Source organism: Cheilinus undulatus, linkage group 20 (assembly GCF_018320785.1).
Source record: "Cheilinus undulatus linkage group 20, ASM1832078v1, whole genome shotgun sequence".
In the NCBI taxonomy this organism is placed as follows: domain Eukaryota; kingdom Metazoa; phylum Chordata; class Actinopteri; order Labriformes; family Labridae; genus Cheilinus; species Cheilinus undulatus.
This window is the reverse complement of record NC_054884.1, coordinates 672,709-700,488: the sequence shown is the minus strand read 5'-3', so window position 1 is coordinate 700,488 and position 27,780 is coordinate 672,709. Positions and strand designations below refer to the sequence as shown.

The window sequence follows — 27,780 nt, the reverse complement described above, 5'->3', positions numbered from 1 at the left end:
TAATGTATATCACATCTTTTAGATTTACAATTTTAGACTTTAAGTCATATTTTGATCGTTTCAACTCCTTACTTTGGCTTTTTAACATGTTGACTTTAAAACCCATGATTTCAATTTTTTCTCATATTTTGACATTTTAAAGTAATATTTTTTTATTTTTTAAATCATATTTTGACCTTTTAGACTCCCAATTTTATATTTCAGTCGTTTGTGTTTTTTGTTTGTTTGTTTGTTTGTTTGGTTGGTTGGTTTGGTTTGTTTGGTTGGTTGTTGTTTTATTTTTATGTCATAATTTTGAATTCTAGCTCATGTTTGGACATTTTTAACTCCTAATTTTGGCTTTTTAATCCCACATTTTGACCTATCAAACAGATTTCAAATCATATTTTCACTCTTAAACTCATGATTTCAAATTTGATCTCATATTCTGACCTTTCAAACTTACGATTTCAACTTTCTCCTCATATATTTGCTCTTTAAAAACATTATTTTTCAATCTTTAATATCATGTTCTGATCTTTTGAACTAATAAATTGGAATTTTTTATCTGAGATTCGAGGCTTTAAACTTATCATTTTTACTTTTTTGAATTTCCAAATGGTTCATCATCAGTGCTGTTTATTCATGTTATATTACTGGTGAGAAAGAGGTTGACAGTTTATGGTTAAATGTTGACCCTGTTAGGCTCTCAGGTTAGACCTGAATCCAGAATCCGGCCCCTGCTGTGAACCAGTCAGACCGGGGCACTACTGCAGGGTTTATCATGTATCACATTAAACTCGTGGTCAGGAAATAAAAATGAAATTTTTGATGCATTTTACGAGCTCACCACTAGATGTCGCACTAATAAAGGATTGATCTGAGTGGAAAAGAGAGACAGCCGGAGGAAAGAGGAGGAGATGATGGTTACGTATAGTCCTGATTATTCTGCAGTCAGGCACACTCAGTAATAGAGCTATCACCCACACACACACTCAGAGAGAGAGAGAGAGAGGACTCAGCTCGGTCATTGTTGTTCACAGTCTACCATCATCACACTAAATGTGACCAGTCATCGCCCATCTTTCTGTCTCTGTGTAAATCCGTCAGGCTCGAGCAGCGGATGCTGTGTGGTAGGCGCTCTCCCATCGTGGTGAGGCAGTACAGAAAGACCCACCATGGCGCAGGAACAGGAGGGGAACAACCGGCTCCTGCAAGACGTGCTAAAGAGACCGGGCAATGAAACGTGCGCGGACTGCGGCAACCCAGGTAAGCGACCCTCCCGCATGGAGCCAGGGTCCACCAAGCAGGGTTCTGATGCAACGGAGCTAACATCTCTAATTCAGCGAGCCAATTAGTGCTTCACGAGCCAAGAGTCTGATCCAGATACGATGAATAAGGCCTGGCAGGACCCCCGGTAAAAACATTTAGCTGTTTTTAAAGGCCTAACTGGCCTGACTCTGGACTTAGTAGATCATGTGACAACTCCTATCTGTTCATGTCAATGGGTGAGGCTGAAAAAGGGCATTTTAATTGTCCAACAGTGAAAAAGACTGTCTCTACAGTGTGGTGTCATCATTTTCTACTCTGTCAGCAGCCTCAGCTTAATGTGGTGCCTGAAATTTGGCTTTCCACGCTTATGTTGTATTTGCAGGACTATTGTCCTTAAACAGCATTGCCCCTTAAAGAATTCCTCCCTTTCAGTCCTCTCACTGCTTTCCCCTTTATTTGTCTCTATACTCCCCTCCTTTCTTCTCACTGAAATGGCAGTAAACCAGTAAGTGGCGACAAAAGCTCCAGTACAGGATGTACGCCCAGTTACTGGAGTCCAACCTGCCCAGGGTTTTTTTGTTTTTTTTTTTTGGCCCTGGCTATCACTGCCTTGAGGGCTGGCAGAAGCAGAGCAGTGTTTTGAGCCAGAAGAGCTCTCACAATTTAGGATAGCTTCGACTTAACTGCAGACACTTGAGAGGGGATTTGATTCTGACCAAAGGGTGCAATAAAGTAAAAAACAAACAAACAAACAAACAAAAAAAAAAAAAAAAGGTAGCTTTCATCATTTTTTGGTCAAATAAGCACAATCATGGTTCCCTACAGAGAAAGAATTCTGTCTCTTAAATTTGCCCCACCTGTTCTCCACCATCAGGTACTTAAGAAACATCAAACATTTTAGAACATATACTGGACTAGAGCAGTGGTTTTCAAACTGGGGTCCAGGGACCCCTGGGGGTCCGTGAGCCACAGCTTGGGGTCTGGGAAATGATTTAAAATAAGTTGTTAAAATATTGCCCTGCCATTAAAAAGTAAATAAATACATAAAGGGACCACAGTCCCATAAAACAACTACACTAAACCCACATCAGTCAGCCTTGAGCCAATCAAAACTTAAATATGATTGTGACATATCACATAAATGCATCACTTGTCAAGCATCAGTCACTTTGCTCAGGATGTGTTTGGTGTGCAGGTCCAGTTAGCAACAATGGATAAATATTAACTATTAAATAGTTTGGTTTTATTGAGAACAGCAGTGGAAGACGAACACGTGTCTTCATGTGAAGCCATGAAGCCCGCCAAGCTAAAGCGTCATCTGATAACAGAGCATGCAGAGTTTAAGGACAAAACTAAAAAAAATTTTCTGACCAAAGGGTGAGGAATACGTTTGCCAGAAAACAGAAATGTTGAACCTGTCGACAACCTCAGAAAAAGCACAGGGGGATTCTGACTGGCTACTCAAAGGATCGCAGACAGTAATACCCCTTTCCCACTAGCCGAAAACCCGTTTTAATCCGCTAACAATGGGCTCCTGTTGGCAGTGGGAAAGGCTCTAATCGGCATTCAGACCCGCATCGACTGACCCTGCAATGGACAAGGGTTTTTATCAGCTCGCCTCCGATCGGCAAGGGTGGGAACGTCACACCCTGGTGAACACGGGATGGCTTTGGTGTCATGTGCTTACATTTATATTAATACAAGTAATACATTTATATTACTTGCCTGTTGTGATCTCAAGGATCCTTTTTGTTGTTGTTTCACAGAAACTTTCTTCTGTCTGCTGCTCATTTAAGCCTGATGTGCTGGAGGAGGCAGGAGTTTAAAGGCAGAAATTTCGCAGCACAGCAGCGCAGTTTAAAGGCGCATATAAACACAAAAATGCCAATGTCATAATGAACATATCCGCTGAGAATTTTTTTTTTCCCCAAGGACAGATTTAGCTTATTCAGCCTCTTAAAATCTCATGGATTATCTCATAAAGCGCCGTGCGTCCTGTCTGTGCGCAGAGAGAGTGATCCTTTTCAAATGATATAAGCTATTAACCTTTCATTTATTTATTTATTGCAATATTTGCCTCTTGAAAATGATCACATCGATCCTCTTTTTTTGTTTGTTATTACACAGAAACTTCAGCCCGTCAGCTGCACATTAAAGCCTGATGCGCAGCTGCTGGAGGACACAGGAGTAAAGGCAGCAGTTTTGCAGCACTGCAGTGCAGTTTGCTTTGCTTTTCTGGCTCACTCTTGTCAAAATGAAGATATCTGCTGAAAGCTATTGTTTTTTCATGAACAAAGTCAGGCTTCTACAGCCTTGGTTTTCACATGGATTATCACATGAAGTGCACCGCTTCCTGCATACAAATGCAGCTGGAGAGTGGGAGACTTTTCTAAAAGGTTGTGTCTGTTTCCCTTTATCATTTGTCTGCTCCTTGGAAATGACTATATATTCTTTTTTAAGTTTTCACCCTTAAATCTCATTCTGAAAACTCTGCCGTCTCCTCCATCAGCTGTTAAGCTGGACGACAGCTGATGGAGGAGACTGGAGTTTGGCAGGCTGAAGTTTCTGTTTTGAATCATTAAAAAGATCAATGTTTGCCTAATATTTCCAAGCAGATAGATGTGAAAAATTGAAATAGAAACATTGTTCAGAAAAGGTTCTCCTTTACTTTATTTGACTGCGCTCATAAGTAGGAATCGCTGCATGATAAATTCGAGGCTGTAGGAGCTGAATATGTCAGTAGAACATTAATTATTCTCAACAGATATCTTTGCTATAGAAAGACTCAGCTAGAAAAGCATTTCAGTGTCTATATGTGCTGTGAAATTTCGTTGCCGTGCTGCAATGGGCGTATATAGCCTTTCAAAATGAGATTTATATTTCCCTTTTCTCATTTCTCTGCTTGCTGTGCTCTTAAACCCGCTCTCTATGACTTAACTGGCTGAATTGGTGGTGACTCCATCAGACGGCTTCATTGAAGCTGCAACGCTCAGTTCAGACTGCTGCGACTCATTCTAGAACTGTCTTGTGTCGGGAATCTTTGGTCTGAACTGGGCTTTAGCTGTGTTTCAGCGCGCTGATGATGATGTCTCCAACATGATGATGTCAGCTTGATGCACCAAAGGAAAAAAAAACAGCCACCCAGCTCGTCTGCTGGCAATGGGAAAGGAGTCACTTGCCAATGGTTAGCAGGTTTACCCTCGTTTGAAAACCCCGCTTTTACACCCTAATTTTAGTGGGAAAGTGGTATAAGAAGCCACGGTCAACTGGACAAGAGCTTGTATTTAGTGAATTTCCCTTCGGGGATTAATAAAGTTATTGTATTGTATTGTATTTAAGTTGAAAGGTTTAAAAAAACAGCATTTAGGAGTTAAAATGGCAGTTAACATATGTTTAAATGTTTAATCAGCGTGAGGTATAGGTAATTTTATATCCAGATAACGATATATATCCCGATATAGTATTTTTTCTTATATATATATATATATATATATATACACATGTGTGTGTGTGTATATATATATATATATATATATATATATATATATATATATATATATATATATACACATATATATTTCATGTATATATATACATGAAATTAATGGCAATTTCTCTTATCTTTTCTCCTTGTATTTATAAAACACATATTTTATATATAAAACACACAAAAAAGGAAAACAAGAAATACAAATATAATAAAACATAAATATCAAGATATCCAGTGGTCAAATACCATTCAGAATGTCCGGCAGTGCAATCAGTTTTCAAGTAATGCAAAGAAAAAAGTGCATAGAAAAAATAAGTACAATAATGATTTAAAGTGCTTTAAGTAACGTTCAAGTATGCCTACCATTTAACAAGTAAAAACAAAAAAGTGCTAATAAATGAACTGTTTCAGAGGCTGAGTTTTAGGAACACAAGTTTGTCAGCTTGACATGAAATTAAACCTCTTGAAATAACTTGGCATCAAGCCCTTGAAAATAACTTGCTGCTTTTTTTACGTTTTGTTTCATGTGTTTCACAGGTTGAGAGATAGGAAGACAAGCTAGTCAACTCTTTCAGGCTTGAGACATGATCTCTTACATGTAACTATGTTCCCACTAGCACTGAAGACCCGCTCAGATGGAGAACTAGTCGCAGGGATACATAGGTATTTTTTGGCAAGCTTTGTTACTGATGGAAAGTTGACGTCATGCTGCCTCCACCATATAAGAGGATCTTTATCTGCATCCAGGTGAGCTGTCTGCAGGTACATGATGAGCTCCAGTTCAATGGATGCTCTGCTTGGCTTTGAGGTGCCTTGGCCTGTGGGTGCTGCTGGTTTCTTGAAGTAGCTGGACAAACTCTTCTTTGCCTTCTTGGCTGCAGGAAGCTCTGATTGATCCACAGCAGCTGCAGGGACAGCTTATGATGGTGGAATGGAGACTGCTGGTGCTGTTGTTTCACCTCTAGCCACCAGGTGCTCCGTTTCTGCAGCAGCTCTTGTCTTCATGAAATCGATTCTCTCTTCCTTTATGTAGGCTGTTTTAAATCGTGGATCAAGGAGTGTAGCAATGTCAAGCAACTTTTTCAGTGGTGTCGTCAACATATATTTGTCGTTGAGGTAGTTCAGGATGCCCTCTTTGATGGTTCTAGTGAGCGGGGGACTCGTCATCCTGAGACTTGAGGATTTCATGCTTGAAGAGGTGCAGTACAGGTTTAACGTGAGATACACTAACATACTTTTCCCCAGACAAAGGCATCTGCAAATTCCATGAGAGGGCTCAAAGCCTTGTCCATGGACTCCAGAATTTCCATGTCTTGCCAGTAGGGGTGCAATGGATCAAAAAACCCACGGTTCGGATTGTATCATGGTTTTGAGTCACGGATCAGATCATTTTTCGGATCAGCCAAAAAAAAAAAACAAAGAAAAGAAAGAAAGAAAGAAAACAAGACAAAAATAACTTTGTCCTCCATTTATTTTGTAAAACACTTTTGCCCATTAAATTAAAAAAACATTCAACTCAAAATGTCCAATATAGCCATTTAAATTATATATAAACAACTTAAAGTGTTGATGTTGATTTAAGCTAAGGTAACTTTCCTTCCTGTTTAACAGTAGTAGACTTTAATTTGAAAGCGCCATAAAGGAAGTGACTAAAGTAACACAAGGTAACTTGACTACGATGAAAAAGTAAACGGAGCAACGTAAACAAAGAGAGCTACGGTAGAAGGACCTAGCACCCCCTGTGCAGGCATTAAGCTCTTACGGTGAATTTTTGTGCTTTTGTAACTTCTACAATTTGATTTTGTCAGTTCAGATAAACCACGAAAACCATCAGTACGAGAGTCAACCATCATTGACTCAGGATGCTACAAACAATCTAAATGGATCAGAAAGAGACAATCTTGTACCACAATGCCTACATACCGTAATGGTTTTTTTCCACCAACCTACGTCCGTCATCACTGTATTTTACAGGGAAATTAAAATGCTCCCATACATGCGACTTAAATGATGCAGGAGGTTTTTCAAGTTCCTCTGCTCCTCCGCTAGCCATGACTACCGCTGCGCTCAACTAGTGGGTGTATATTGAACGTGCTGCCTTCACGTGAACACGCAACGGCTTTTTTTTCATCAACCACATGCATGCCAAACCGTGGAGAGGCATCTGTACGGATCGCGGATCAACGATGATCCGTTGCACCACTACTTGCCAGGTCGGGATCAGATTCCTCACTTTCTTGTCTTCCTGGAGGACCTGGCAAATTAATTCAGATGTTATTTATATAGTCCATTTTACACACAGAGGCGACACAAGTGCTTCACAGACAATAATTAGCTACATTACAGAGCACATATTATGCATGCTGAGCACGATATATAAAAAAATACCTGTAGAAGAGCTTTCTACTGCTTGATGAACCTGCTGATCATCTGTTCCCGTGAGCCCCATCTGGTGGGGGTCTCACTCTTGAGCTGGTGAGTGGGCAGGCCAAGGTCAACTTGAGCCTTTGCCAGGTCACATCTTTTCTTGAATGAATTGGACATGGCACCTGTCACCTGCTTTCAGACCCCAACTACATGTTTCACAGCCACTTGGGTTTGAGGAGGATGCGTTTTCAGGCTGTTCTCTGTTACAGAGATACAGAGGATACAGAATAAGGTGCAAACTTTGTATAATTGTAAATTATCTGCATTAAACATGTTTGGACAGTGGCAGATAAATACAGTGTAGGCATTTGATATTTAAATGTATAGATCAGAGTTACTATAGTTTTGTATTTTTAACACAAACACAACACTTTGTGAAGGCAACATTTGACTCACAGTCATGTAGACTTATCTCAGTCTCAATAAACAAATGCACCAGTGCCTCCTCATGCTTGTTGTGTTGATACATTTGACCAAAGACAAAAACGAAATACATTTTCTGTATATTTTTATTTTATTTTAGTTTTGTGAGTACACAATATTGTTTCAGTTACTTTTTTTTTCTTTTTTTCTCCAAAGTAGCTTTTTATTGAGCAATCAATATCAAATAGTTATTTTACATATTTATGGCTCATTTTGTTTTCTTACAGAACTTAAAAGTACACTTACATTATATATACAATAGAGTATCTATATAGTATATAAAGCCAGGGATTCCAAAACAATAACATATAGAAGAACAAAAAAGAAAAGAAATCAGATAGTTGTCAAGAGAGCTGCCCCCCATCCTACTCTGCCCCAGAACCCACCTGCGGACCACCCTTCACTCTTAGTTATATCATTATACCATTATGATATTCTCCATATTTATTACTGCTTAGGGGCAAGAAATGATACTAGAGGATTCAAAATCTTATTGAATTGTGGGAGTTTATCCTTCAAAGTGTATTTTATCCTCTTCAAGTGGAGCGTATTGGTGAAGTCATCTAACCACATCTTAAAACTAGGAGCCATCCCACTCTTCCACATCATTAATATTTGTTTCTTTGCTATTATAAGGCAATAAGAGAGGAAGCACTGCTGTGCACTGCTTAATTTCTTAGAGAACTAAGACCGACCCAGAATGATAAGCAGAGGTTCTGGCTCTGTGTTAATGTTCATAATCTTGGATATAATACAGAAAACCTCCAACCAGAAGGACTGAATATTGGAACAAAGTACAAGGCTATAAAGATGATTTGCTACCGAGATGTGACACTTATCACACTTAGGAGGTGTTTCTGGATATAGAATGTAGCTTCTCCTTGGAGTAATGCTGCCTATGGATAATTTTGAACTGGATAAGATGATGTCTTACATTTAGTGAAAAAGTGTGTATAGCCGCTAAGCTGTCCTTCCACAAATTTATACGAGTTATAGTCCCAAGTTCTTCCTCCCACTTGGCCTTAAATCCATCAGCTGTAGGAGAGCTGATCATAAACTCAGGATAGCAACTTTGTTTCATTTGGTGGAAGTTTAAGACAATCATCTATTATTGAAGGTGTTTCATTCTCAAAATCCTTAGAGTGTTTCCTTATGTAATCCCTAAATTGTAAATATTGGAAGAAGTTATTGTTTCCTAATCCATATTTTGTTTGTAATTGTGAAAAAGAGGCAAACACACCATCTGTATACAAGTCTCCAACAAAGTATATACCCACATCTCTCCACAAGGAGAAGACCCCATCCAAATTAGAGGGAACAAAAGCAGGGTTTCTAGCAATGGGTAATGCTGAGGACAGAGAATTAATATTAAGGCTACTTTTAATTTGTTTCCAAGTAAGAATTATATTATTTATGATAGGATTATTGTTGTATAATTGTTTAGTAACCCCAATCAGGGCAAGTAGAATTGCACCTATCAAATATGGTTGGCAATCCTCCTGTTCCATCTTAAGCCAGTCTGGGGAAGGCGATGATAAATCTAACCAAAAATTAATGGTTTTAATGGCAGATGCCCAGTAATAGTGCATAAAGTTAGGTAGAACTAGCCCACCATCTGATCTTGACTTACAGAGATGTGCTTTTCTTATTCTATGGGCTTTATGCCTCCATAGAAATGGAATTGTTAGGGAGTGAACAAGTATAAAAGCTGTGGGAAGAATATCATTTTTATAGCGTTAATCCTTCCAGTTAACGAGATTGGGGGGGTTTCCCAGAATGATAGTTTAGCTTGTAATTTTTCTATAAGAGGGGGGAAATTCGCTTGAAAAAGAGAGGAATAACTTCTTGTAACTGTAATTCCTAAGTATATAAATTGTACAGGGGAGATTTTAAATGGAAAATTTTTAAAGTTTGTTAAATTGGATGTAGGTACTTTTTGTCCAATTAATGCGATAACCTGAAAAGGTCCCAAACAGATTAATTTTATCTAAAAGAGCAGGGATGGTGGTTTGAGTAGGATATCATCCACGTATAAAGAGATTTTATTGTTAGTTTCTTTGGTATTGTAACCTAGTATCTGCGGGTCTAATCTGATACTCTGAGCCAAAGGCTCAATGGCAAGAGCAAAAATCAAAGGGGACAGGGGACAACCCTGTCTTGTCCCTCTGTGTAGCCGAAATGAAGGGGACAATGTACCATTCATGAGGATTCGAGCTATAGGGTTCCTGTAAATAAGTTTTATTAAAGAGAGAAATTTATCACCTATATTAAATCTGCAAAGGACTTCAAATAACTACTGCCACTCTATCTGGTTGAATGCTTTTTCAGCGTCGAGAGAAAGTATTACCAGATCATTATTGATTTCGCTCTTTGTATACATAATATTAAAAAGATGTCTGAGGTTAAACATGGAGTTCTGGTTTGGTATGAATACTGTTTGATCAGTATGGACCATCTTATCCAACATGGGGGATAGTCTGTTTGCCAGTACTTTTGCAAAAAGCTTTCCGTCCACATTAAGAAGTGAGATGGGATGATAAGCACCAACTTCTTGTGGATCCTTCCCTTTCTTATGAATTACTGTAATTACAACTTTGAGTAAATAAGGAGAAAGGGTATGGCTAAATTTTTTATATACCTCAGCGGGTATCCCATTGGGGCCTGGCATCTTATTACTTTTCAGGGATGCAATTGCTCCTTGAACCTCTGAAGTAGTGACTCCAGAGTTCAAAATTCCACAGTCCTCTTCACTTAGTTTAGGAAGGTTACAGTTATCAAAAAAAAAATGTTATTATCGTACTATCTGTCACATTTTTGGAGGTGTATAGGTTAGTATAAAATTCTAAAAATTTGTCATTAATTTCTTTAGGTTTAGTAAGAATTGTATTGTTATGAGCTTTTATTGTATGAATTGTTTGATCACCTTCCATTTTCCTGAGTTGTCTGGCTAACAGTTTTTGGGGTTTGTCACTAAATTCAAAGTACTTTTGCCGAGTATACAGAAACTTCTTTGTAATATTTACAGATGTGATCTTATTATATTCAAATTTCAATGCTGCGATCTTATTATGCAGAACAGTTGACGGAGATTGGGCATTTTCTTTATCAATGATTGAATTTGGTTTTCTAACTATTTTCATTTTGCTCTATTTTCTCTTTTCCGAGAGATTCCAAATGAGATTACACAGCCCCTCAAGTAGGCTTTGAATGCCTCCCAGAGGATTGAAGGAGAAGTTCCAGGTATATCATTTGTTTCGAAATATATGGACATTTGCATTTTCGAATAGTCACAAAAACTGTTATCTGTGAGCAAGTGAGGATTTAACCCCCAGGAACTCTGTGGCTTATAAATAGAGTCCAGACATAATGAAAACGTAAGGGGACCATGATCGGAAATTACAATGCTATGATATTTTGTATCTATTATGAATGGGGCAAGCTTAGCATCTATTAAAAAATAGTCTATTCTACTGTAAGAGTTGTGCACGGAGTTGAATGAGTAGTCCCTTCCAGATGGATTCAGTGTCCTCCAGATGTCCATGATATCTGCATTAGAGATAAATGTATTCAAGAACTCACTAGAAGCATTTCCAGGACCTGTCCTTGTGAAGGATCTATCACGGTAGTTGTCCAAAACCGCATTGAAATCACCTCCTATCACCAAATTTGTTTGAGAAGCTTCTGGGATTAAGGCAAAGACTTTTTGGAAAAACACCGGGCTATCCGAGTTAGGAGCATATATATTAACTAAGGTAAGGGAGACACTATAAATTTCTCCAATCACAATGACATATCTGCCTTCTTTATCGGCGAGTTATTTTTCTGCTGAAAGGGTACCCCCCTCCTAATAAGAATAGCAGTACCTCTTGCTTTGGCTGAAAATGTTGAGTGATAAATATCTCCTATCCACTTAGCTCTCAATCTCTCATGAGCATTATGTTTTAGGTGTGTCTCTTGCAAAAATGTAATATCAGAAGTTAATGTTTTTAAATGGGTCAAAACCCTCCCTCTTTTGACCAGGTTATTCAATCCACGAATGTTCCAGCTTGAGAATACAAGACCCCTACCTGCCATACTACCACTATTTTTACTACTTTGCATGATTAAGTATTAGTATTGCTGAGGTGTCTAATGATTTAACCATCTGTGCATACTGGAGTGAAGAGTTCTCCCCTCCCTGCCTCTTTCCCCCCATCCCCTTGGATAACCCAGGTCTTATGACTTAAAAAGATGACAAAGAAATAAATGAACTACTCTAACTGACTCAAAACAGGTTCAGTATGAGCTTCTTCAAGGAAGCAAGTAAAAATAAACTAGTAACACAAGTTGCTTCCCTCAACTTCTGACAGGTTGTTGCTGGTTCTAATTGGCTCTCTAGCTTGGCAACTTAAAGCCACACATAGTGCATAAAACGGTAATAGTAAATCAATATAAAACTTTAACTATCCATAAATCAAGCTTCATTACGTAGTCTGGATAGTGTGATGGACAACAGACAAAATTAACCTAATTCTCCCCTCATTCTGCCCTTTTAATAGGTGCCAATTAGAATAAAATGCCTTCATTATAGGTTTCTCCAATGGATTTTGATTAGACAGATGTTTTATTGAATGAAAAGGCAAAGCCTGTGTATGGGGAGGAAGGGAAAGTGTCCCATTAAATCTTTCAGACTTATGATACGGATGGTTGGTATAGATATTTTATGACACTATTTTATCAGACATCCGTCGTCCATCACACCCCCATAATTTCTCAAAAAAGAAAATCAAATATTTATCTGTATATCAATAAACGTTCCCTCGAACGAAAACCTGAACTGAAATTATCATTCCTCTCACAAGGTAATTAACATTCTGTAACATTTAGTTTAGCCTTGTGACAAACACAGTAGTAGGGACAACAATCTGAATACCATAAGCAGATAACTAAATTGGTACTTTAGCCTGCTAACTGGCGAAAGGCCAGTAACATCAATGGAGCAGCACCTTTTAGAGGTGTCATATTGCATAGTGGGTTTACATTACATGTGGCTTAGCCAATCAGATCCACAAGAGTGATAGTCTGTGCTGGGTGTTGAGTCTTATTAGCATCAGGAGCCAGTCCCGCAGCCAACTCCGCAGGCCACAGTACATAGTCATTCAATTTACATCACTAATTTTCCCACCTTTGCATAAGATGAAATATGTGTCTCCTTGCGACGTTCGAGGAGCAGTGATGCATTCGGCGAACTCCAGGGCTTTTTCCGGGTCTGTGAACGAAGTCTTTTTTAAGTATAGTTTTTTTTTTCCAGTTAACTAAAATGTTTTATCACACCTAGTTTTAGTTTTTAGTTTATTTTTAGTTAACTATGATTAACTTCGTATGGATCAATGTATGTAAATTGTAATAAAAATATATTAAAATATGTTTCAACATCAACACTATAGCAGATATTACACAAGCATTTCAAAACATATTAACAATATGTCAGTAATATTCATTGTTAATGTGCTCCACTCACCTATGGCCAGCTGCAGATGGTGCCCAAAGCACTGTAGCCTGTTCCACTCGTTCAGTTGCAATGCACTGATGTTATTAGTTGCATTATCTGTGGTCACGCAGATGAGCATATCTTCACGCAGGTCCCAGGATTGAAGTGCTTCTCTTAGGGCTGTGGCTATCATCACTCCCATGTGGTCTTCAGGGAAGTAGCTTGTCTGTAGGCATCGGCCTCTTAGTAGCCAGTCATTGTTGATAAAATGAACCGTTAGGCTCATACATGGCTGTGTGAGTCTGCTCATCTACAGGTCAGTCATCAATGCATAATACTCCACATGTTGAAGTTCCTCTTTCACCTTCGCACGGCATTCTTCATACATGTGGGGTAGCTCGACATAACTGAAGTGTTTTCGATCTGGCATGTTGCATCTGGGGTCAAGGATTTCGACTAGTGCCCTGAAGCCCTTCTTTTCGACAGTGTGTACTGGGACCATGTCTTACAGTTTTTCTCCATTGGTTTGGCTCATTTATTGAAACAGAAATTACATTCTCAAAACTCTAAGATCATTTGGCAAAACAGTCTTACGGTTCAGCACAACACCATAGCTCACCTGCGAAAGCTCATATCTCTCACAAAACTGTTCACTCATGCTTCAAAGCCAAATACCTTTCCCATATAGTCAGTGCCACCAAAAATGTAAAGATCCTTCTCAATTGCTTTGGCTGATTTCTTAAAACAGACAGGACATTCTCAACACTCTTGGTGCTTTTGCCAAAATAACCTGGATGGTTCAGCACAACACCATTGTTGACACCTGCAAAAGCTCACATCTCTCCCAAAACAGTTCACTCATTTGTCAAAACTAAATTCTATTCTCAAATAAAGAGTCACTGCCCTCAAAATGCATTGTCCCTTTGGCATTGTGTAAACACTGCAAGTCAAAATGTTTTGATGTTTTGTCACTATGGCAGATGACCATTGAAATATCCCTCATGTCCACCTCTCAGTCTTAACCCAGTCCTTCGTTGACAGTGGTTACTATGCTAGTTTTTTTGTCTAGCTAACAGAATACAATTGTATATAAAACTCAATAAATAAATAAATTAAATTAAATGAAATTAAATAAAATTAAATATATATATATATATATATATATATACACACACACACACACACAAAGATATACATAGGATTTCATGGTACTGTAAGAATAGCCTCCAAGGTTTGACATCACACATTGCACTCATACTGCCAAGGAAATTGCAGCTTTTTATTCACACACATTACTGTAAGTAACTTTCATACATCAGAGTAAAAAGAAAATGTATACAGCGTAACATTCTGTACTATAAACACATTAACAAAAAACAAGCTCTATATACACGTTTGGCAGCATTCACAATCACCTGTCAGGTAACTAAACACAGTTTGATTGGTCATCTGAGATTTGTGAAACTCCTCTTTTGTTAGTCAAGTTCTAGTTTCACCTGTCAATCAATTTATACAGTGTTTCAAGATATTCATGTATGGTATTCATGGTTTTACAGTATCTTTTTGACTAATTTTGACAATTGAGCAGACAATTGTGCATGTGATGACTTATACAATGAAATTATGCTCACATGTTTTAAAGAGAGCAAACATTAGACTGAGAAGTCAACAATCAGTTTAGATCAACAACATCTGTTCACTTGGAAATTGTGCTAAATGCAGGCTAACTGTACTTTATCATTTGCAAAGATGTACTGAGACATTGAGACATGTACCAAGACATTTGCAATTTGATAAATGAAGGAGAAATTCAATTCTGTTGTGAACAATTGCTAAGTGGTTTGGAGATTTGTCCATCTTATTTTGAGAATGTAATTTCTGTTTCAAGAAATGAGTCAAACTAATTGAGAAAAACTGTAACATATGAATTTAGGGATGGTTATTAAAAAACAAAGACTTACTTTTAAAAGGCTGCTGGGACTGTGGGAGTGTGTTTAAGTGGTAATATACATATTTGTACATATCTAAAAATATATACATACAAACACCATGGTTGACATCCAATTATACCATGGTCTTGGTGAATGCTCGATTCTGATTGGCTCTGCAAATTCCATTGGTGTCGATTCACTTCTTATTTTATGGACATCATTCGAACTTCACAAGTACCTCTGGTCAAAAGCTGACTGTCACTTAACTGACATCAATAAAATGACAGACTCCAGGTTTGAGATCACTAACTTTTTTACCAGGAGCACAGTGGCCCCTAACCTAAAATTTTAGGGGCGCAAGCAGAAAATTTAGGAGCGCACACTGTAAATCAACTTGCAAAGTAAATATTCACATTTCCTCTCGTGTTCACTGTATTACTGTGGAGTTGCACTTTCATTAAACAGGTCGCGGCACATTTTATGTTTCAGACTGGCATTCTGTTTGCTCAAAGTGTCGTGTTTAATTGTGTAGTGCCAGTATTATTAGCAAATTTCGTGTTCCCCGCACAGAGGTTGCACAGGACATTTTTGTTGTCCATCATTGGAATGAAAGGGTCATAAAAATTCCATCATGCCATTTTACAATCTGTCATTATAATTTCCTCTTTAATATCTGCAATATGATTTTATTAGTAGTATTTAATTAATGAAGCACCATTTCTAAAGTTAAATTCTAAAAAAAAATCTTTGAGCTTCTGCATTTTAATGGCATTGAGAGAAGGATGAACACAGCAGCATTTACTCCTCGTCATTTTTACGCAGTGACAGTGGAGCAACAATCCCTGTCTTTAAGCAAGCAACTATGAACTGCGCCATTTAAGATATCACACACAATTTGGAGGATATTTTTAATATCAAGATGTTGTAGTTTGACGACCATAGCTGATAACAAGTTGTTAAGAGGCTGCACTGTGGAGCCGGGTGCATTTGTCTGCTCCACAGGAGTCGTTATCCAAAAAAACGTCACACACTCGGACCTTGCACACTGAGTCCACTGCGTTTGTATTTGCCTTAAATGCGAAAATTTGTAGAATGTGGCCAAGTTTTTCGTACTGCGAGCTAGTGTCTCTGTCAGTCCTTCAAAATCCCGCTGGATCCATCCTGACAGAGAGCTTCATACAGCTCACACTCATGGGTCATAGCACTGAGACAAGCTGGAGAGATGGAGAACAATTTTCTAATTCTGTCTCTGTTACGACCTTTGAGTAGGCTACAAACCTATGCCTATATCTGTTATATTTCCATGACTGATATCCACATAATACACGGGCAAACTATGGTGGATAAAGTGAGGTTTCAGAGAGAGGGAGAGAGAGAGAGAGAGAGAAAGAGGGTAAGGTCGGGAGGTGGTAAGTGAGCAAGAGAGAATAAAGCAACATGCGCTGATCTGAATCATCATTCACCCATCCTTTTGTTATATTTCAATCGTTGGTGTTTAAAGTGAGGTTTCGGTGGTGAGCAAGTGATGTGGAAACAGCGGGAACTCAGCATGCCGACCTGTGTACTGAGACACCTGCAGCAGCCTCTCAGTGCGCTGTCAGCACAGAGACCGACGTGCTTTCATTAATCTGCGATGTCAAGGTCAGAGAGAGAGCCCACTGGGTACATTTTTAATAGCTTAAATAACCTCCTTGATAGTCCGTGTGTGCTAAATGGTAAAGATCTATGCATCTGTCTGTGTGTGTGTGCGCTGAAATGCAGGCTCTTCCTCATCATTGCAGCCCATCAAAATAACGGACAGCATTCAAAATTATCCGTCATCCTTCTGCAGAGGCAACTGTCCGATGTACAGCGGACGATTCAGGCCTCTACGTCATCCATTAATCCCTGGTAATTGGACACCTCATCGGGCATTAACCCTTGCATACACTCATGTTTATGAGTAATGCACATTTCACCTGATGGTGTTAAAAACTCTGACAGCAGTAGGGATGAATGACCTGCGGCAGCGTTCCTGCTGCTAGGCTGGGTGTAACAGTCTGCTGCTGAGGGTAAGAGGGGTTGTCCATGATGGATGTCAGCTTGGCCATCATCCTCCTCTTCCCCACTTCCTCCACAGAGTCAAGGGGACAGTCCAGGACAGAACTGGCCCTCCTCCTTGTTCAGTCTCTTTGTCCCTCTCTGTGCTCCCTCCTCCCCAGCAGACCGCTACATAGAAGAGAGCTGACACCACCAGAGTGTCATGAAAGTGTCTGTAGCAGAGTCCTGCACACATTTCCAAGGACCTCAGTCTCCTTTGCAGGTGTAGTCGACTTTGGCCCTTTTAGTAGAGGACGTGTGTGTTTTGTGTCTGATCTTCACTGGTGCAGTCACATAACAAACACATGAGAAGCTGTTGTTTGGAACTGCAGGAACTGCAAATGTATTTTAGGGGTCATACACCAGATACGTGTTCAGTCCATCTCCGGTCCAGTACCGGAGCAGATAGGTTTTAGTTTTAGTCAATGAGAGAGCTTCCACCAGCTCTGCTGTAGTACTTCTCTGCTCCGGCAGATCTCCGGCTGTCCGGAGCCCTCTGCAAAAGGTACGCTGGACCTCTATTCCTGACAAATACCAGAGCCCTGTGCATAAAATCAGCATGGAGCAGATCAAACAGGTCAAAAAGCTTTGCAGACCAAATATATTGTAAATATATTTTATAAATATATTTTAATATCACATTAAATTTCAGAATAAAATACTACGTGTTGATGCTAGACAAATGCCAGACTGTATGTCCTTTCACTACATCCTAGCAGAGCCTGTAGTCAACAGGTCAGAGGAGCAAATAGAAGCGCATTTATGTATAAAGGGTTACTGACCCATGGTAGAAGTACAAAAATCCACATGGAAGGACAAAAGAGAGACATCAAAGTAACTTCATCCTACTCCTGCAGTTCAGAACAACAGCTTCTCCTGTGTTTGTTATGTGTTAAGGCCCTAAAGTAGTTTCTACTTGCATGGTCAGGTGGGATTCTGTAACTACTGTGAAACTCCTAGGTCTCACGAGTATCACAAGTCTCACAAGTTTCACAAGTCTAGCAGTCCAGCAGTGCTTTTCTGTGCTGCACTGCAAACGCAATCAGTGGGTGTTGACTGACGGTGGGGCACGCAGCCAGACTGCAGCGCAGCAGCAGCGTAGATGTATCTGGTTTATTTTCAGGGTCAGGGTGTCAGTGAGAGGAGGGGCTGATTCATCTCTACATTTGGTGCTGATAAGGAAAAACTTTTAAATTCACTGTATTTTATATGTCTGTTTCATAAAAGAACCTTTTGGATTTTTTTGATTGATTTTTTTTGGGCTATGGAGGTATTGCAAGTGGGCCGCAAAATCATTTCCAAAATAGTTTGATTTTTGTGTGTGTGTGTGTGTGGGGGGGGTGTAATTATATAAAAATAAAAATATACAGAATAGTGTTTTAAATGTTAAAACTCAGTTACGTTTAAAAGGGTATTAAAAATGTTCAAATATTATTTTCATTATTTTGTTTTGTTTTTCCTTCAAGTATAAGACGTGACAAGCAAAGGAGAGATAGGAACTTTTTTTGATATATAGAGGTTATTGTGTGACAGCTCCTTGAAAACTGTAATACTGAAGGTGTTGCAACATGTTACAGATGCTATTTTAGCGACTGTGGAGCTTCCAACATGTTTCTCCTGTATTCAGTTCAGTCCTTTATGTTCAATCTTCAATAAAAAAAGTGCTCTGAGAACACATTATACGGCCTCCGTATTTACGGGGTTGGAGGTGGGCCAGAAAATTTTTGAGACTTAAAAGTGGGCCCTGAGTTGGAAAAGGTTGGGAGCCACTGGTGTAGAGAATCATGAAGAGAAAGTCTGGAATACTAGGACTATGAATCCCTAACAGTAATACGCTTACTGACCACAAAATAATCTATTCCAAATGCTGAGTCTAGCTGGGAAATAGCATGTTTCTGATTTTATTTAAGGAGCATTATTGTTTAATAGTGTGTCATCACCACTAGGGATGGGAACAATTAATCAATGATTGAATAATTGGTCCTTAAGAATTTGGTTGATCGTAGGGAATTTAGTCGATCTGATTTTGGCATTTAATAAAGAGACTAAACATGTCTTACTCTGCACTGCACAACAATATCTACCATCATGACATTGTGAGTGGGTTTTGACAAAAACAATGAGACATCTTACCCATCAGGGTGCTGTTGTATATAGGGGTTCACTGCCTCCTGTTCATGAGATATTGCTGCCACCTGTTGGCGACAGCCTGATATGCCCTGTGTTTTATGTGATACCTCACCACTATGTGATTAAAACCAGCCCGGCGGCATGTTGAAGTTTAAGTCTGCCTCAAGTCTCTTAATCAGTTGTAACTAGTAGTATAAATTGTAGAAGTACACGAGTAAGGATAGAACAAGTGGTGACGAGGATCTCCGACATCCGCATGTTCTCCGTTCACTAAAGAGGATTTGTAGCTGGATTCTGTCGCGAAGTTGGAGCTAAAGTGCTATCAAGTTAGCTTTCCTACTACACGGAAGCGTCTGGAGTGAGTACCTGATAAAGAGCTGCTAAAGGACGATGATGGCGGGATTAATCGGGAGTATTGGCCCATTTGATGTAAATACTGAGCAATGGAGCTCGTATACAGAGCGTTTTGAGTACTATGCAGTGGCAAATAGCATTGAAGATGGGAAGCTAGTGCCAACATTCGTGAGCATTATGGGACCGAAGACGTTTAATCTGCTGCGCGGCCTGGTTCAGCTGGACAAACACGGGAACAAAAGCTATAATAACATTGTGGCTACCCTGTCAGCACACTTCTCACTGTAGCCCTTGGTCATTGCTGAACGTTTTCGCTTCCACAAGAGGAACCAGGAAGAAGGTGAGGGTGTTGCAGTATTTGAGGCTGCACTACGAAAGCTTGCCGAACATTATGAATTTAATGACGTGCTGAATGATACCATAAGAGACAGGCTCGTGTGTGGCTTGAGGAGTGAAGCTACGCAGAAACGCCTGCTAACTGAAAGTGCACTTAGCCTGGATAAAGCTGTTGAAATTCCTGTGTCCATGGAATTGGCCACTAAGGAGGCTCATCAGCTCAGCAGAAGCAGTAAGCTGTACAGAGTCTCCACAGATGAGAAATGGTTGCAGGGAAAATGCTACCGTTGTGACAAACCTGGACATTTTGCAGCTGAATGTTGGAGTGAGGATGTGGATTGTAGGAAATGTGGAAAAAAAGGACACATAGAACGTGCTTGCAAAAGTAAGGAAACTATATACAAAACATGACAAAAACAAGCCAAAGCCTGGATTTAAAAAGAAACAGTCCGCGCATAATGTGCAGCCAAGTTACACATCTACACCAGAGTCTGATAGTTCTCCAGAGGAGGCAGAAGTGCATGTTCTTTCTATCCAGGGAGGTCCAGGGGGTTACTGGGAAACCCCATTACTGGAGGGGAAGCCAGTACGCATGGAGATGACACAGGCGCAGCAGTCTCTATCGTGTCACATGCTGTTTACAAGGAAGTCTTACACCACCTGCCGTTAAAGCCAACCAACCTCAAGCTCAAAACCTACACCGGTGAGTCAGCACCATCAAAAGGTGTGGTTAATGTCACTGTGCAAGTTAATGCCCAGACAGCCAAATTACCACTGTATGTTGTAAAGGGGAACTTTCCTGCTCTGTCGGGCCACTCATGGCTTGAGAAACTCACTCTCGACTGACCTTCTATTCGCATGGTGATCAATGGTGAAACACAGCTAAAAAAATCCTGACCAAGCATGCCATAGTCTTCAGAGAACAACTGGGAAAAATGAAAGGTGTAACAGCCAAACTGAGCATTGAGCCAGATAGCAAGCCACGATTCTTGAAAGCCAGACCTGTTCCTCATGCAATAAAGCCAAAAGTTGAAGCAGAGTTGGAATCCTTGGTAAAGAGTGGGGTATTAGAGCCAGTAAGCAGGAGTGACTGGGCTACTCCCACTGTGCCTGTCATAAAGAAAAGAATCTGTAAGAATCTGTGGGGATTTAAAGTCACCATTATCCCAGTGTTGGAGGCAGGACAGTATCCCCTTCCTCGCATTGAAGAGCTATTCACAGGCTTAGCCGGAGGACAAAAAATCAGCAAAATTGATCCAAGCCAAGCCTACCTTCAAATGCCAGTTGATGAAGACTCCAAGGAGCTGCTCACCATTGTCACTCATAAGGGGCTTTACAGGGACTACCCTTTGGCATAACTTCAGCACCAGCACAGTTCCAGCAGGTGATGGACCAGATACTTGGTGGATTAACGGGTGTCCAGTGCTACTTGGATGACAGGAGAAAGAGCATCTAGAAAATCTGGACACCACACTGCGGCGACTGGAGGAGTATGGACTAAAGGTCCGCAGATCAAAATGTGAGGTTTTTTTTGGGGGGCATGTAATAGACTCTGACGGCTTGCACAAGGCTCCTGGAAAAATCAAGGCCATCATGGAGGCTCCAACACCCCAAAATGTGAGTCAACTTTGCTCTTTTCTGGGTCTCATCAATTACTATGGGAAATTTATTCCAAATCTCTCTTCTCTGCTGAGGCCACCCCACCAGCTGTTATGTCACGGCAAAGCTTGGAAATGGACTGACCAGTGTGAGGCAGCATTTGCAGAGACAAAAGCAGCATTACTGAAGTCTGACGCTCTAACCCACTACGACCCCACACTTCTCGTACAACTTGCCTGTGATGCTTCTCTCTACGGGGCGGGGGCAGTCATTTCCCATGTAATGCCCAGTGGAGAGGAAAGACCAATCGCATTTGCTTTACATACACTCAGCCTGAAGGCTGAACGCAACTATAATCAGATTGAGAGGGAAGCACTGGGCATTGTTTTCGGAGTGCGAAAGTTCCATGGATATCTCTTTGGTAGGAAATTTGTTCTTCTGACAGATCACAGCCCCCTGATGACAATCTTTGGTCCATATAATGGTATTCCTTCCTTGGCAGCCAGTTGGATGCAGAGATGGGCTTTGCTGTTATCTGGCCACCGCTACGAAATAAAGTACCGCAAGTCAGAGCTGCATGCCAATGCTGATGGGCTCTCTAGGCTGCCCCTGCCTGTGAAACACAAGGAAGTACATCAGGCTGAAATCTTCTACTTCAGGCAGGTCGAGGTGGCTCCCATCACTGCTACTCAAGTAAAGCAGCACACCCATATGGAACCCGGTGCTGTCCATGGTGCGGGATATAGTGCTCAGTGGGGGGAAGGGTGATCTTCCTGAACTAAAGCCATACCTTTCAAGACGGCATGAACTCTCTGTGCAGGCAGGCTGTCTTGTATGGGGCCGTAGAGTGGTTATTCCACCAACACTCTAGAGAAGGCTACTACAGCAGCTACACATCGGCCACTGTGGGATGGTCCGCATGAAGGAGCTTGCTAGGAGCTACTTGTGGTGGCCGGGGCTTGATGCTCAAATAGAAGAAACAGCAAGCACATGCTCATCATGCCAAATAATCCGCTGCATGCCACAACTGTCCCCTCTGCACCTGTGGGACTGGCCAGAGGAACCTTGGCAGCATGTTCACACTGATTTTGCTGGCCCTTTTGAGAAGAAAATGTTTCTGGTAGTAATGGATGCTCACAGTAAGTGGCCAGAAGTGTCAATAATGACTTCAACAACAACTGAGAAAACTATTGAGAAACTTGGGGAGATTTTTAGTCCGTTTGGATTTCCAGAACAGCTGGTGAGTGACAACAGACCGCAGTTTGTATCACAAGAGTTTGAACGTTTCCTAGAGCCTAATGGGGTGCAACATGTCCGCTCGGCCCCATTTCACCCTTCTACCAACAGACTGGCAAAGAGGTTCATACAGAGCATGAAACATTCACTGAAAGCCTCCCAGAGTCAAGGCTTCCTTCATCAGCGGTTGAACAGTTTCTTACTGTCATACAGAAATGTAGCACATAACACCACTAAAGCTTCTCCAGCAACCCTGCTCATAAAACGACAGCTTCGCACCAGTCTTGACCTACTAAAACCACCAAAGACCAAGGATATAGTCCGTAATGAACAACAAGCTCAGATTGAACGACGCTGGCAAAGGGCCAAAGAAAGGACCTTCTGTCCAGGGCACGCAGTACTAGCCCGCAGCTACAGTAGTGGACCAAAATGGGTGCTAGCGGCTGTCCTGGAACAGACAGGGCCTGTCTCTTATAAAGTCCACACTGCTGAGGGTATCACTTGGAGGAGACATACAGACGAACTGCTGACAGGAGCCACTGCCTCCAGAGACCCTCCACCGGTAGTTTGCTCTGCTGGACCATTACAACAAGATGTCTTAACCCAGCCGACATTTACACCAGAAACAACAGAGCCAGCTCCTCCAGAAAAGCATCCAACTTCTCCAAAGACAGATCCCTCACAGTATCCCACACCTGCACCTGTTTCAGCAGCAGCCAGTGAGGACCAGTCTGTTGATAATGCCATACGTCGTTATCCACAGAGAGAACGGAGACCACCAAAATGTTTGGATATGTAGACACACCCAGAAGAATGGGGCAGAATAATCCCCAGGGTGATGCCAGGGTTTCGAGTAGTCTACCTCATACCCTAAATTAAAAAAAAAAAAAGTTGTCTGGCAAAATATACTGTTAAGTATTGTAATTGTTCTTAGAAGTTGAAAGTTAATGACTCTTCTTGTTGGACACTGGGTCAGGGGGTCTAGAGTTTTCTGTTATTTAGAGATGTCACATGTCAATTAGGTGGGGAGGAGATGTTGTATATTGGGGTTCACTGCCTCCTGTTCATGAGACAGCCTGATATGCCCTGTGTTTTATGTGATACCTCACCACTATGTGATTAAAACCAGCCCGGCAGCATGTTGAAGTTTAAGTCTATCTCGAGTCTCTTAATCAGTTGTAACTAGCAGTATGAATTGTAGAAGTACACTAGTAAGGATACAACAGGGGCGATTTAACTTAAGGAGAGAGGGAGAGAGCAAACAGAAAAAGTACTCGAGGAGCGCAATGCATTATCTCAATTTGCCAAAATGCAAAATGAAGAGAGCGAAGCGAAGTGTGGTGTGGGACTGTTTCAGTTTAGAGAATCATTGAGAAACACACTCATTAGTTACCAGTTTTTGTTACATAGGGAAATTCTCATAAAGCAAAATTTTTATCTAGGTTTCCTGGTTAACCAAAGGATCATCAGTGGTATGGAGGGATTTTGTGTCATCGCTGTGAGTAATGAAGAGGCTGAAAAGAAGGGAACTATAGCTGAGCTTCTTAAACACCAATGCAGCAGCGGAGAGAGAGAGACCTACGCCGAGCAGAATAGTGGACTTCGATAAACTACCTATGACCAATCCTCGATAAAGTTGGATTGTAGTCAACACAGAATCACATCGTGCAGAACAGCATGGACCGCTGGAGCTGATAACGACAGCTCCGTCTCTCCTCCTTGTACATAGCAGGTTGTTCATGCTCGGGATGTCAGGGCTGGCTAATTAGCAGAATTAGTCTTGGATAAGCCATCACTGAGAGGAGGACTGGACTGGGCTATCTGCTGTGGAGCTTTTGTCTTTTCGGGACTAGTACAAATAAACCAGGATGGTTGGATTTAATGCTTTAGCAGATGCTACAGTTCTATCATCATGAGGACTGATATTAGCAGCTGACAGCAAGACTCGTTTTTCATTTGAAATATAGAGTTCTAACGCAGTGTCTAGTTAACAGAGCACTGGGGAGTTATGTTTGGATAATTCGTTGTTGTCGGTGAAGGATGGTATTTGGCTGTTGTAAGCTGCTAAGTTATGATGGCGGCCGATGTGCTAACAGGCTAACGGTGCTGATGTGAAGCTAACTGTTGTTGTTTATGAGTTTAACATGGGCGTATATTGTGTGACTGACTGCGTGTGTAAGGAAAAGCTTGCAGCTTTCATTTTGAAACCACCTACACAAAGAAAAATAAGAGAAAGTCTGTGTACAGTCATTTCCAGGGTTTTAATCATGTCAACATGTCTACCAGTTTGTAATATGGTAATAATTATTCAGGTTTACTGTCGACTTGGTTTCTACTGTCTCGGTTTTGGGTTAGGTCTGGAAATAAAAATGTGTCCTCTCTCCCATTTAGCGCAGACTTGTATGTATCGATGTACCACAGAATATCAGATTTATGTGTTTTGCTGCCGTTAATGCAGCAAAATAATATTAAAGCAGATGTCCGGTAGTTTGTTCTAAATGGCCAGAATTCTTGAGGGCTGCCGGTCATTTTGACCGAGGACAAAAAAGTCTAGTGGAAACGCTGTGTAATACATATGCCCATGTGTGTATGTTTTCATACATACATACATAACGGTTAATCAGTTAATTGATAGTTAACATTAACGATGCTCGAGTTGGCAGGTTTCTTCCAAACACCCTTCCCTAATCCCCACAAACATAGTTTATCTTTATGTAATTTTCCATGTCCATGTTGACACTGATCAGCTTGCTGTTAATAAAAGTGACAGTGGGACATTTGATCCACATGGATTTGACTTAGAGGTGACTGTTCTCCTTTTTTCTTTATATCTAAATATAAATCATGTACTGCAGTTCAGCTAAGTTACAACTAAGATATGATTTTTGGCCAAATGATTGGCCCAAAATAGTTCTGGGATTGTGTGACACTCCAACAACAGGTGATTAAGGAGAAGACTAGCACTTATATTTTTCAACTTAAAGCACTGGTTGGAAGTCCGTCACCATCTCCGTTGTCTTGCTGGTGCTGATCTGTGGGTGGTTGGTCTCACACTAGCTAACAAAGTCCATGATGACCTGCCTGGACTCCAGCTTGGTCCCTTCAGACACACAGCCCACGATCAGACAACTTTTGCATGTGTCAGCTGCCAGAGATGTAACCGAAGTCTGAGAGTTTGTGTAGAGAGTGAAGAGAAAGGGTGGGGGGCTGTGATGCACACCATCTTGAAGCCTCACATACTGTGGTCTGTCGGGGACTTAGTCCTGTGTCCATGCTGCCCGGTGACAGTCACTGACTATAATCCCAGTAGCCTTTCCCCCTTTAGATACCAATTTACTCAGCAGCTGAGCAATCCATAGAGCCACTAGAACACATTGGCTGATGTTTTTCTTGCTAAGATAGTGTGTTCATTTTTCTGGAGACAATTTTCTCTTTTGTTTTCTAAGTTGTCAGATCTAACTCTGGTGCAGTGAGGATGAGATAAATGTTCTGTGTTGTGCAGCATTCGAGTGGCATCCAAAAAAGGTGGTAATGGAAAGTCACTGATTCATCAGAGCTAAAAAAAAAAAATAGCTCAGCTAGTCTTGTATGCTTTCGCATCCCTCAGTTGGCAGAGATAAACCTGAGCAAGGCGATTAAAACACAACTGCTGGTGAAGCTGCTTTAATATCAGAATCTGAATTCATCAACTTCTTTTGTCCGTACATTTTTCATCTTCATTCTTAATCCATGAAAATTTCAGCAGAGCAATTTGATCAAATTGAAGTGTAAGGGCAATTCTCCCAATGCCATCTTTCTCCAGATCATGCACTCCTAGGCTCATTATTCAAAACCTACAATAGTAGAGGTATGAATTATTGATGATGGCTCCACAGCTCCTTCCAAATGGAAATATGATCTTATCTCAGCTGCTTTGTCAAGTAAATAGCACTTTTTCACTACAGCTCTAAACACCAAACAGAAAATAAATACAAATAAGTGTTGTTCACATAAGCAGGTGACCACAGGGCTGCTGCCCCAGGGCACCCAACATGAAGGTGGGGGGCATATTTGGCCACTGCAACAACCCTCAGAGGGTCTAATATGCCATCGCTAATGGTCATTACATGACTTTGGGTCATTTACTTACTCTGAAAACAAGGAATCTCACCTAAAATCAAGAAGACAAAAGAATCAAAATCTGGTACCAACATGGACCGGTACCAATACATCCGGTACTTACCAGACTGAATTACAAGACAGATATCCACACTTCATTTACCCCACCACCCCAAATGGATGGCAAGAAATGGGTAATCGAATTTGTGTGATTAATGTGTAAAAGCACACTGGTTTCATGTTTGATTGGCAGCTTACAATAATGACTTATTTCTGTGACATTTACGATACACAGACAGCTTTCAGTGTCCTGCTGAATTTCAACACAGTTTTTCCTCTCAAAAGGATCAACAAGGCCTAAACCCTGCAGTCAAGTCCACCATTCAGGACAAAACCCTGCAGTCTAGTCCACCATTCAGGACAAAACCCTGCAGTCTAGTCCACCATTCAGGACAAAACCCTGCAGTCTTATCCACCATTCAGGACAAAACCCTGCAGTCTAGTCCACCATTCAGGACAAAACCCTGCAGTCTAGTCCACCATTCAGGACAAAACCCTGCAGTCTAATTCAGGCCAATGCCCTGCAGTCTAATCCTCCATTGAAGCCAAAAACCTGCTTCCACCATTCAGGACAACACCCTGCAGTCTAGTCCACCATTCAGGACAAAACCCTGCAGTCTAGTCCACCTTTCAGGACAAAACCCTGCTGTCAAGTCCACCTTTAAGGCCAAAATCCTGAAGTTTAGTCCACCATTCAGGACAAAACCCTGCTGTCAAGTCCACCTTTAAGGCCAAAATCCTGAAGTTTAGTCCACCATTCAGGACAAAACCCTGCAGTCTAGTCCTCCATTCAGGACAAAATCCTGAAGTTTAGTCCACCCTTCGGGCCAAATCCCTACAGTCTAATCCACCATTAAGGACCAAAACCCTGCAGTGTAGTCCAGCATTCAGGCCAA

At 40.8% G+C, this 27,780-nt stretch overlaps 1 protein-coding gene across 1 annotated transcript in view; it reads left to right on the top strand.

Moving 5' to 3' along the window:
- Positions 1–950: 950 nt before the first annotated feature.
- Positions 951–27,780, top strand: part of LOC121528480 (arf-GAP with dual PH domain-containing protein 1-like) — a 66,942-nt gene continuing 40,112 nt past the window's right edge. The window contains exon 1 of the mRNA XM_041815961.1: positions 951–1,248. Coding sequence (XP_041671895.1) covers positions 1,158–1,248 — 91 coding nt within the window. The 5' untranslated portion in view covers positions 951–1,157. The remainder of the gene's footprint in view (positions 1,249–27,780) is intronic.